This window comes from Protobothrops mucrosquamatus, unplaced genomic scaffold, assembly GCF_001527695.2.
Source record: "Protobothrops mucrosquamatus isolate PMUCROS unplaced genomic scaffold, P.Mucros_1.0 scaffold1788, whole genome shotgun sequence".
NCBI classification, from domain to species: domain Eukaryota; kingdom Metazoa; phylum Chordata; class Lepidosauria; order Squamata; family Viperidae; genus Protobothrops; species Protobothrops mucrosquamatus.
In genome coordinates, this window is record NW_015387926.1 from 417,260 (window position 1) to 429,616 (window position 12,357).

At 35.1% G+C, this 12,357-nt stretch overlaps 1 protein-coding gene across 1 annotated transcript in view; it reads left to right on the forward strand.

Annotated features, from left to right (window-relative positions):
• The window catches only part of CHAF1B (chromatin assembly factor 1 subunit B), a 24,069-nt gene extending 12,143 nt beyond the window's left edge, over nt 1–11,926 (forward strand). The window contains exons 8-13 of the mRNA XM_015823178.1: nt 5,266–5,335; nt 5,427–5,518; nt 7,523–7,679; nt 10,406–10,810; nt 11,008–11,072; nt 11,279–11,926. Of these exons, the coding sequence (XP_015678664.1) occupies nt 5,266–5,335; nt 5,427–5,518; nt 7,523–7,679; nt 10,406–10,810; nt 11,008–11,072; nt 11,279–11,355 (866 nt within the window). The 3' untranslated portion in view covers nt 11,356–11,926. The remainder of the gene's footprint in view (nt 1–5,265; nt 5,336–5,426; nt 5,519–7,522; nt 7,680–10,405; nt 10,811–11,007; nt 11,073–11,278) is intronic.
• The last annotated feature ends 431 nt before the right edge of the window (nt 11,927–12,357 follow it).

Consider the following 12,357-nt stretch of genomic DNA (forward strand, 5'->3'; position numbering starts at 1 on the left):
AAAGTTGCCATTGTGGTTCACATTGGAAGGTCTTATCAGGAAGCGATAATATAGTAGCTTGCATAGACAGTTCTTTTGACTTGTCTCTTTGTTCTCTGTTCTTACGTGTTTGCAGCTGCTAATTGCAACCTAACACGTAAGCACTATTAAGCTTGCTGAAGGTTAACAAAATGGAGTGACTTATGCTATATTCCAACATGTGGATAATATGCTAGAAGCAGCAAAAAGAAGTATTAGTGTTAAGAATATTAAATTTGCAACCAAAGAGCATTTCAAAATTATTAGATTGCTGACTCTCCTATTTAAAACAAATATGCAATTTAATTGCTTATAATAATACCGTTTATTTTTATATCATTAAAGAGTACATATTGATTTTAACTGCATAAAAATGAAATTGTCTATTGTACTTATTTCTCTAATTAGTTTCTAAAATGGAAAGAAAAAATATAGGTTATAAAAATTGATATGAGGGAAATTGCTATAAACAGAATTATTTGTCTCACTGTTTTGAAAACTAACTTAGTGTTGTTTCTAGGGCAAAAGGTTTCTATTTTCAATGAACACAAAAGTTACGTGCAAGGAGTTACATGGGACCCTGTAGGACAGTACATTGCGACTCTTAGTTGTGATAGGTACGTTTTTACTGCTTGGAATATGAGATTGTTATTTTAATTGATTCTGCATTGTTTAAAAGTGTTTACAACAGTTAGGCAATATATCTAATGGTCCATAGTAATCCAGGCTAGAGGCCATAGAATCTTTTGTTTTATGTGCTGCTATGCACCAATAAAGTTTAGGTTTTTTTCTAATATTAAAAAAATTATGTACTTGTTCTATTCAGATATATATATATTCAAAGATCATTGGAAATAACTCTCAGATATAATACAGTAATCTTATGCATCAATTTCCTTTAAATATTACTGTATTATTATATTGTTCCTAAACAAAAATTGTATAGATCTGTACTAAATGGTATTGTAGCTATTAGTGTTGCACAAGGCTTTGGTTTTGATTTAGCCGAGATGCTTCAAGATGCACAGGAGCTATCTCCAACTTATTCAGACAACTTCATCTTTTTTCATAATTGTACAGTTGCGGAAGACAAGCTTCCACTGCAGCCATGTATGCCTAGAAATATGGCCTGTCTTAATGAGTCATGGTCTAGTACTACGTTTATACTTCTGCACATCCTTCCAAATCAAATCCAAATCAATGTACAAGCCTAATTGTAGAACATTGAAATTGATACTAGTGTTTTTTCTAGAAAAGCTTTAGAACGCAGGCATTTTTATCACCATGCAGTTACTTAATTCAATGTTTGTAATTAATACTTTTCTTTTATGTAGGATACTGAGAGTGTATAACACACAGACCAAGAGAGTGGCATTCAATGTTACTAAAATGTTATCAGGAGGAGGCTCTGAAGGAGAGGTCAGAATTAATTAAAACTCTTTCTAGCTATAGTTCTGAAATATTAAAAATATTTAAATATTTTGATAATATTTGTATGATAAATAAATATCAGTGTATTTATACTCTTTATCACTGAAAATATACACTGAAGAATATTTTCATCATTGCTTCTAATTAACAGATTTTGCCCTTCATTTTTGCCCCAAAAGAGAGCAGAAGTGAGGAGACCAAAAAGGAATGAGAATTTTCAGAGACTAGGTCTCCTTTTTATCTTCCATTCTACATTATTGTCCTAATTTCAGATAGTAATATAGCCTTCCAAAAGAAACTTCTTTCATTCTAAACCACTCCAGCTGGACAATGATGTGGGGAAGAGAAGCTGTTTTGAATGAATTCATGTCACTGGAGCCTGGCAGATTACATGTCAGGGTGTTAAAGGAACTGGTGAATATTATCTGAGGGTAATCTTGGAGTGCAGGGGATTTGCAGAAAAAGATTGTATTATAATCTTTTTTAAGGGCGAAAAAAATTGACCCAGAAAGCTGCAGATCAATCAGCTTTACATCAATAGCTGGGAAATATTTAGAAAAAGATAATCAAGTTGTGGCTTTGTAAACATTTAGAAAGGGATAAGATCTTCACTAAATACAGGATGGTTTTATTAAAAATAGATTGTGCCAGATTAATCTTATTGATTTTTTTCTGATACAATGACTAGATCAGCAGATCAAGGGAATGCTTTGAATATAGTGTACCAAGACTTCAATAATGCATATGATAAAGTTGACTATAGCTTCCTAATTAATGAAATGGGATGGATGGTCTGATTACTAGATGGATTCAGAATTGTTTGAACAAATATTCCCATCATGTGTCCTTAATGGATCTACTATATCTGTATGAAGAGAGTTACGTAGTAGGAACCTCAGGGTTCTGTCCTGGGCCAGGTATTCAACATTTTTATAAGTAACTTAGACAAGGAGATAGAAGGGATGGTCAGCAAATCTCCAGATGAAATACAGCTGATGATGATTGCTAATATCTCAGAAAACAGGGTGAAAATTGAAAAGGGTTTGGAGACACTTGAACCTTTTGCCTTTTTCAATAAAAATCCAATTCAGCAGTGAGAAATATAATATTCTGCACTTCGGCAGGAAAAATCAGATGCACAAATACAAGACAGGCAATACTAGGCTGGTGGCAGTGCTGGTATATCCATAGATGAAGGGCAAAAAACAAGTGGATCAAGCTTTACAGAGAGGAAATGAAATTCAATAAGGAATTCTTTATTGATTATAGGAGCTGTTAAGTAGTGGAACAGTCTGCTTTCTGGAGTTATGGGGACTTCATCAGTTGTGGGGACTTCATCAATGTTGGGCAGCTATTTGTCTAAGATGGTTGAGGCTTCCTACCCATGGGCAGGGATGGAGCCAGAAGACTCTCAAGTTGCTTCTGCTCCTATGATATTCTGAACATTTAGACATGATTGCTGTCACCACCATGCCTATAACTAGATATGGGATCCACATGTATAAACAGTAAAATATCAGAAGTATGTGGTATATCATACTCAATTCAAGATTGTTTCACTCAATTTTTTTAGTAGTTAGTAACATGTAGTTAACTGATTAAAAATTCCTCTTATGCCTTTGCTTCACAACTGGGTTTCCTAGCATGAGTCTTGCAAGTGTCCGTGGGCCTTCATATACATTACCTTTCATTGGAACCTACAAAGCTTTCACATCTTTTTACATCTTTAAAGCTATTTTTATTAAAAGTGCCTGGCATGCTATAAAACAATTTGACTGAATTATATTTATTTCCAAGATGTCTTTAGCCACCATATGAGCTAATGAGCTTTCTCAAAAATTAAAAATGAGCAGCTATAGTCCAGTACTTTGTTTGAAAGTGTACCTATTTTCCCAGGAAAAAAAGAAATATAGGGGGGTGGGGGAATAGTTAGCAATACAAGTGCATTTTAATTTTGTGACTAGCAAGATTTCCCAGCTACCATCTTGTGAAAGTTCCCAATCATATTCTCTGCGAGAATCCCAGAATTGGTAAACTGGATTTGTTTCATTTTGATTTTTTTTTAATATATGAAATTATCCACTGAATTAAATCAACTTAAAAAAAGACGAAAAACAGGAAGATATTGAGTAAGTTCTAAATCAGATTGTTTTAAAGGTTGTTGCTATATTTGTACGTTGTTTTCCTATCTGACAAGGCAGATCTATAGATTCAGTAAGCATAAATTAAAAATGCATAGATACATGTAAAAAAGAATAATTTCTTAAAGATTGAGACATTATTTATAAGTAATCCCCAGATATTACTGGATTGCAAGTCTCTTTGATAGAATTGGAATTTAGCAGCAGATTATGATCACAGTGTAAACTAGACTATGACTTTCTGAATAAAAATATCCAAAATCACTGTGTTCGTTCGTGCAGCAATTGGTATTGAACAGAATTATTTTATCATTGTTAAAAAAAATTCAGGTGAAAAGTTATAGAATGTTTCACGATGACAGCATGAAGTCCTTTTTCCGGAGATTGACTTTTACTCCTGATGGTTCTCTACTTCTGGTTCCTGGTAAGCAGTTTTACTTTCGTTATTTCATACAGTTCTGTAGAGGTCATGGGTCTCTGAGCATTTTGGAAAAAAAACAACTGTTCATGTTAGCATGTAATGTGAGGCATGCTGACATTTTTTATTATTTTGATTACTCTAAATCAGAAACATGACTTTTGTCGTCAAGGCCTGCATTACAAATGTGAAATATTTTGGGGAGATTGGATTTTGCTCTTTAATTCCTCAACTTCCAAATGCACAAAAAGTATTTATATTTCTTTTGAGTTCAAAGGGGAGTATTTAAATTGTGGGTTTTTAACTGTAGATTTTTAATGTTGTACAGGGTCACTGTGTGTGAGTTGTGTGGCTATATAAATTTGGTATAGATGGATGGACGGATGGATGGGCAGGCAGGCAGGCAGGCAGACAGACAGACAGACAGAGTGTATTGGGCCGAGAATTACTCAGTTTATTACCTTGTTGTTGGGTTCTTATTTCATTTATTTATTAAGTACCACCCATCTTGCCAAATGTGACCCTAGGCCACTTACAATTATATGTTTTTAACTTCAATTTTTGCCAATATCAAATTATCAAAATTAAGAGATTCTAAACTAATTAGATTTCTTTCGCTTATGATTCTGCTTGAATGCAAAAGCAAAAACATTTTAAAGCAAACTCAATTAGTAAATATAATTATAAATGTAATTAAATTATATATGTATATTTAATAAGTATTCCAAAAGATGCTATGCAAAATAATGTTACATATAGTTTCATGTTTCAACAAAAGTGTTCCACAAATTTCTGCTGTATGGCTGTTCCTTTGGAATATGGCTGTTCCTTTGCATCTTTTAAAAAGAGCATTTTCTATAGCTGTCATCTCCTATACATGTTATTCTTTTGTAGTAATGAATTATGAATGAATTGCTTTCATGTTGAATGTTTTCTCAATAATGTGCCTCTAATGAACTTCTTTTAATTTGTCCTAATAGGAAGATACATGGTCAAAGATATGCATTTCTAACTGTTGTCACGTGTTATAAACCACTTTAAGTATAATATGAATATATACAGGTATCTTAGATATAGATATTAGAAATTAGAAAATAGATTCTTTTCAATAGAACAATAATGCAAATCTTCATTATGGGCTATGTACATTTGAAGCAAATATAAACATACGAATTATTTAAATTGGCAATGTTGATTACACTTGGCATTATCCAACATTGTAAAACTGACATTTTGGCACTGTTTTCATATTCTCAGCAGGCTGTGTGGAATCAGGTGAAAATGTAATGAACACTACTTATGTCTTCTCCAGAAAAAATCTGAAAAGGTGAGGGCTGAATTAACTCCATATTTATGTAAATATTAAATGCATTCTGTAATTTCTATTTTTATTTTTAAAACCTGCTGTTATTTTTTAGACCCATTGCTCATCTACCTTGTCCTGGGAAGGCAACATTAGCTGTTCGTTGCTGCCCTGTCTACTTTGAATTGAGATCTGCATGTAACAAAGGTATTTTGAATCTGTTAGATAGTTGTTTATATTGCAGGTTTATTAAAAATAAATTAAATATAATTAAACTAGTGAATATTCTGTTCTACATCTTCCTCTTTTATAATGCAAAATCACAAATCTTATTTGTCATCTCCAGCTCTCTGCTATATATCATTACTGTGTTTTATGCTGTTTCATTTTATTTGACTTAGTATATCACTAACCCCTAAAGTCTATATTAGTTTATCTTAAAAGAATATTTAAAATTAAAATTAAATAAAAATTAAAATGGTTACATTGTGGTAACCAATAAAAACAAGTTAAATTATGCTATGACTTGTTCTACATCGATAATAGGAAATCATTGTTTGTTTGTGTGTCTGTGTGTGTGTATATATACACACAAATACCTACTAAGTGTTTTTCCGGTGAAACCGGTCTAATAGAACACCTGGTCTACTGCTATGATTACTTTTGCCTTTCAGCCCCAATCTAAGAGCGTTTTGCAGGCTAAAGTCGCTACTGCGATAAACTATTTCTGTGTTAAATTTAGATTTTGCTGACAAAGTAGTAACTTTAGCCTACAAAACGCTCCTAGATTGGGGCTGAAAGGCAAAAGTAATCATAGCAATAGACAAGGTGTTCTATTAGACCGGTTTCACCGGAAAACACTTACTATGTATCCTCCCTGGTTAGCTGACAGAAGTGAGGAGAACCTGTGTCTTAGAGGTTAATACAGCTGCCTAACATGCAAGCGGCCCAGGTTCAAATCTCAGAAGGGTATGGCTAGCTGATGAGAACTAAATAGCTTGAAATAGCTATACTAGTCTCCCTTTAACTCTTTGTCGGCAAAATCTAAATTTAACATACATACATACATACATATGGGGCGATGTGGTAGCTCAGCGGTTAAGATGCTGGGCTTGTCGTCTGGAAAGCTAGCAGCCCAGGTTTGAGACCCAAGCACCATGCGACAGGGTGAGTGCCTGTTCTTGCCCCAGCTGCTGCCATCCTAGCAGTTTGAAAGCATGCAAATGCGAGTAGATAAATATGTGTCACTTTGGTGGGAAGTAATAGTGCTCCGTGATGTCATGCTGGCCACATGACCGCAAAAATGTCTTTGGAGTGCACTGGCACAATAGCCTTGAAACAGTGATGAGCACCGCCCCTATAGTCAGCAACGACTAACGGAGTAAAATCTGCAGAGACTCCTTTATCTTTTTTATGTATATATGTATGCAAAAAGTTGTTGCAATTCAATATTCTTTAAATTTTTCAATGCCAGTAAATTGTTTTCTATTTATAAGATAAGATAACCTTTATTGTCATTTTTTTTTACTGTGGGCACAACGGCACAGATCAAAAATGAAATTTAGTTGCCCGCTCTCAAAGTGAACACATACATGACACACACCTAAACATACTATGTACAACATATGTATAGACCCACACCCCAACATATACATAGCAAATAAACATTAAATACTGTCCATCTTGAATATATAACGGAAGGAGGAAGCTTGAGAGTTCACAGGGTTAATGCTGTATGGAATGAAACTATGGCTGTATCTGGATGTTCTGCTTCGGATACCACGAAGCCTCCTCCAGAAGGTAGCAAGGAAAACAGGTCGTGAAGAGGATGTGTAGTGTCCCAGATGATCTTACGGGCCCTGCTCAAGCAACGCTTCTGTGCTGTGTCCTGGATGGGAGGGAGGGAACTGCCAATGATCCTTTCGGCCATTCTCACTACTCTCTGCACCGCCTTCCTGTCTGAAGCAGTGATGCTTCCAAACCAGACTGTGATGCTGGTAATAATATTCAGAGAGAGATTTCAAATCCCATACTGAATAAGAGTTCCTTCTACTCAGTGATTAATAATCAAATTGATAATAAAATTTTAATAAAATTTAGAATAATCAAATTCTGTCTCTAATCATTCTTAAATATAAGAGAATCCTGTAGTAGTTTATAATCTTGTCAGTAAGGTATGATTTTTATAAGAAACATTTTTGGTTGTTATAGAAGAAACTTCCCAAAAGATTGGTCTAACAAATCTGCCTTATCGGTTGGTTTTTGCTGTTGCTTCAGAGGATTCTGTGCTCTTCTATGATACACAGCAAACCTTTCCTTTTGGTTATGTATCTAACATACATTACCATACTCTAAGTGACATTTCATGGTAAGTAATTTGTCTTTTTTAGTGGTAAAAATCTGTCTTAGTTTGCATACTTAATACTGTTGAGTTTCTTACTACCTTTCTTCCAAATGAACAAGAAAAATATTGTCTAATTTCACAGTTTGATAAAGTATTTTTAATACAGGTAATCCCCAGATACGAGTGTTTATTTAGCGATATTTCACAAAAACAAGGTTATTCAGAAAGGGTACTTACATTAAAAATTCAAAATTGCGATCAAAAACAGGCCTCTGTAGCCAAGTGACTTGGATTCAGTCTCGGCTGCTGCGGTGGCCATTTTAACTCTGTGACTTGCCTGGGCTAGTTCAGGCCTACAAAAAGCCGAAAGTGGGTTTTTGTTTTGTTTCACTTTGTTTTTTGTGCCTGGTCAAGATTTTTGCAGCCGGTAGGACCGTTTGTTCTTGTTTTCCTGGAGCAGCGTGGAAGATCTGCTGCTTGTTGGGCTTGGGGACTGGGTTTGTAGAGAGCTAGAATTACTTCTGTAAGTATTTTAAAATATTATTTTTTGTTACTCTATAGTACTGTACTGTATTGTTTGTAATTACTTTGGGAATTGCTCTGCTTTTTACTGTTTTGTAAGTACAGCATTTTGCAAGATTGATTGTTTGCATTTGCCTGAAACGTATAGCATGTGGCTGCTGCTCCTCCTTTCCCTAGCATAGACCCACCAGAGATTCTGCTAAAACTTACTGGAAGGAACCCCATTTTGGATTTTGGCTGAGAGGCTTGTCCTGATAAGGAGAAGTTTTGGTTTTTTTTAAAAAAAAGGTTTTAAATTTAGATTGCCTCCAGAAGTTGTGTGTGTTCTCTCACTGGAGGCTTTTAAGAAGAGTCTGGATAGGCATTTATCAGAAATACAGTATAGTACTTTTCTCTCTTGTGAGAGCAGTGGGTTAGACTAGATGACCTCAAGGTCCCTTCCATCTCAGTTACTGTTGCAAGCCAACAGTTCTGTAAACTCCACCCCATCTCCCTCTGCATGCCTGGCTGGAGATGCTTAAGCTAATGGCCGGCAAGTGTTTGTGTGTGTGTGTTTTAAAGCAATCGGAGATTTCTGTAAACTGGAGACACTTTACTTTAGTGGCAGCTGCAATTGTAGAGTTCTCCATCCCCCTGCCTAGCAACAAATGGCTTTTTAAAAAAAATCCTACTACCTACTTGGGAGGTAGTTTACAAGTACTGTTTCCAACCGGAAACAGCTGATTTGTGGCTGGAAACAGCCTGCAACAGTGGCAGGAAAAGTCTCTCATTTCAGGCAGCCATTGGAAGAAATAGTAAATCAAATCTTTGTTCATTTAATGACCCATTTGATTCAGTTAATGATTTTGATTTTAAAATGTTGTAATATTAAGTCTGATTCATTTGACGATTACGAGCCTAATGGGCAGGCTCTATTAGACTCGTACCTCGGGGACTACCTGTATTGGCAAAAATGCATGCATGTATAAGAGAGAGAGAAATATAAGAAAAAGTAACTTATTATTTTTGCAAATAAGGTGTTCTTAGGCAAAATAAACAATGGTAGTATGGCTTCAGAATGACTTCAGGACCGCAACCCCCAGTCCGTGGCCCAGTGCTGGGCCAAAGTCTGTTCAGAATCGAGCTGCAGAAGTGGCGAGTGCTCGCACATGGGCACTAAGCTGCATTTGTGAAAGTGGTATGCACGCACATGCACCAAACCATTCCCTCTCCCCTCGCCACTGCCTGTCCGCTGAGCCGGAAAGGTTGGGGACCACTGCCTTAAATAACATATTTAATTGGAAAAGGTAACCTTAATTTGTGATTCCCAGGTTCCTACCATGTCAAATTAGTCTTGCCAACTCCAGTTGAGACATATCCTGTCAGTTTTCTTCCCACCCCAAGAAATGTCAGTGGGATGCGCGCACGCGCGCGCGCACACACACACACACACTTATATCTTCCTCCTTCTTATCCAGAAATGACATTTTGGAAAAGGACACAATATGTACAAAAATATTGAATTAATAACTATTCAGGTTGGCTGCCTGTTAAATATATTCTATTAATAAATTGATCTCTATATGCAGATATATTCTCTTTTGCATACAAATTGCTCTCACATACCAGAACACATGAGCACTGAAACACCAATATGTTTTCTTTCCCTCCTTCCAGCAGTAACAACAGAAAAGAAGAAAATGGATGGGATAAAATGAACATAAAATTATTGAGATGAAAGCAAAATGTTAATTGGATGAGGAAAAAGAGAACAGAATTCTGACTTAGACTTTATACAAACATCAAATAGGTTTCTATCGGTTCCCTATAATCTTAGCTGATTTATTTTATTTTTTAAAAACTGGATTAAAATACATTAAGCAATCTTGCTAATCTTCAAAGGCTTTTCAGCAGTGAACTCTGAAGTTATTTCACTTCTTGCTCATGCTTTTATCATCAACAATTTCTGTTTTTATCAATCAATGTAATTTGATCCTTGTCAGGCAATTGAAGTAGAGGTTACTCATTTCCTATTAGCTAAATATGATAATATGTTCAATTATTGTACCATGTTTAATAGTTTTAGACATTAACTATAATCCATTTATGCTTTCATTCTGAATGGATCACTTGGGTACAAATATCAATTAGATTCAAGTAATTTTCCAGAGTTTTATGTGTATATTTTTGTTACTTGAAAGTAATCAGAGCTGAGTTTTTATCTACTTTTTCCCCATAAAATATGCCAGGTCTAGTGATGGATCATTTCTTGCTATTTCTTCTACGGATGGATATTGTTCTTTTGTGACATTTGAAGAAGGTGAACTTGGAATCCCATTGAAAGAGAAGCCAGCCATTAATATCAAAACACCTAGCACAGCGGAAAAGAAAATTAAAAAGGGTCAGTCTCCAAGTGTTGTCTCTCCAGTTTCAAAACCAGTGGATGGCAGTCTTAAGTCTGGAGAACCATCAGCTACATGCCAGACTCCAACCAATAGTAAAGACTTGTACTCCATACCTGTTACGGTTAAAAACATTTCCATGTCATCTTCTGAAGATAAAAAATCTGGGCAGCCATCAGTTCACACATCAAAAGTAAACCAATCCAGGAGGGTTACATTGAATACTCTACAAGCATGGAGTAAGTCACCAAGGTAAGTTTAACGTTACAATTTGGAATCAAGAAATAAACAGGCTTCCAGGAATGATAGCTCTAAGGTGGAAGAGTCAGGAGAAACAAGGAGAAAAGGGAAGGAAAGTTGAAGGAGAAACGCATTACTAAAGAAAGCAGGTAGGAGAAAAACACACTTGCATATCTTCTAATGTGCCATGGTTTTGTTCTTGTTCTTAGGAGAGTTGCATTGATTCCTCTAAAAGCAGCTACTCCAGATTCTTCCAGAAATACAACTCAGCATGGTAAAATACCTTATTGTTGATAATTTATTCAGATGTTATTGTAAAACAATTACTAAGTAAATTGATTTTATCTCTATTGGTCATAATTTGACGCTGCTCATTCTGGTTGAACAACCCATGCAGAGATAGCGTTATAAAGAATATATACGTCATCAGTCCAGGTTTTTAAAATACTAAAACATTTCTTGAATTCTTCAATATTTCAGAGAGACCATCACCACCTGAAGACCAATTACAAAATCCACCATCACCTAAGCGACTAAGAATGGATGAAACTCCATAATTGGATTTCCTGAAAATGAAAACAAAATATAAATCCATCGAAATGCTTTATTACGTTGGGGACCTTTTTCTACAACACAGTTACCGTACTCTGTGAAAGAGGTTTACTCAGAATGGCATTTGCCATTATAAAACATGACTTTGTGGTGAGGAAGAAAATGCATCAGTGTTTTTTAGACATTTTAAGCAAAGTATTGGCTACATAATGGACCAATAAGGATTTACAGATTATATGAGAAAGGCATATGTGTTCTGTTTTCTTGGCTCTGTATCTGGTAGAGAAATCATTGCTTTTCAATTGGCATTTACTTAATTATTTAGCTAATTGACACAGTATAACATTTGTAAACTAATATATTCCTTCTCTCTTTCAAATCTTTAAGGTGGGCAGTTGATTACTTAGCTGCCCTACATTAGTTAAATGAAAGTATCAGTAAATCTGAATGTTTTCCTTACACACCAAGAAAAATGTACCAGAGATTAGAAGTTGGATTTAAGTTTGAAAGCCTTCACTACTTAAATTTTCTACATTCATTGTATCCAAGCTCATTAAAAAGAAGTCTTCAAATGTCTATGTGATATAAATTTGTTTATGTGTGGGCAATGGGTACATTGTTTTAAAAAGTTATAAATTTCTAATTTTAAAGATTATGTTGTAAGAAAACTGTTTCAACTGTTCCCATAGTTATATAGAGCAGAATATTTAACATTAACATTCACACTTTTATCTGTATCCTCTGGTGTTCGTTTTAGTAATTTGCTTTTTAAAAAATGGTCATCTCAGATTTAATTAAAAACAAAGCTTTGCTGGCTGAGGAATTCTGGGAGTTGAGGTCCACAAGTCCTAAAGTTGCCAAGGTTGGGGACCCTTGCTCTAGTCCAACCCTTTGCTCAAGCAGAAGACCTTGTACCATTCTGGACAAATTATCTAATCTCTTTTTTGAAAACCTCCAGTAAAGCTGTTCCACTGATAAATTGTTCTCACTGTCATGGAATCCTTAAT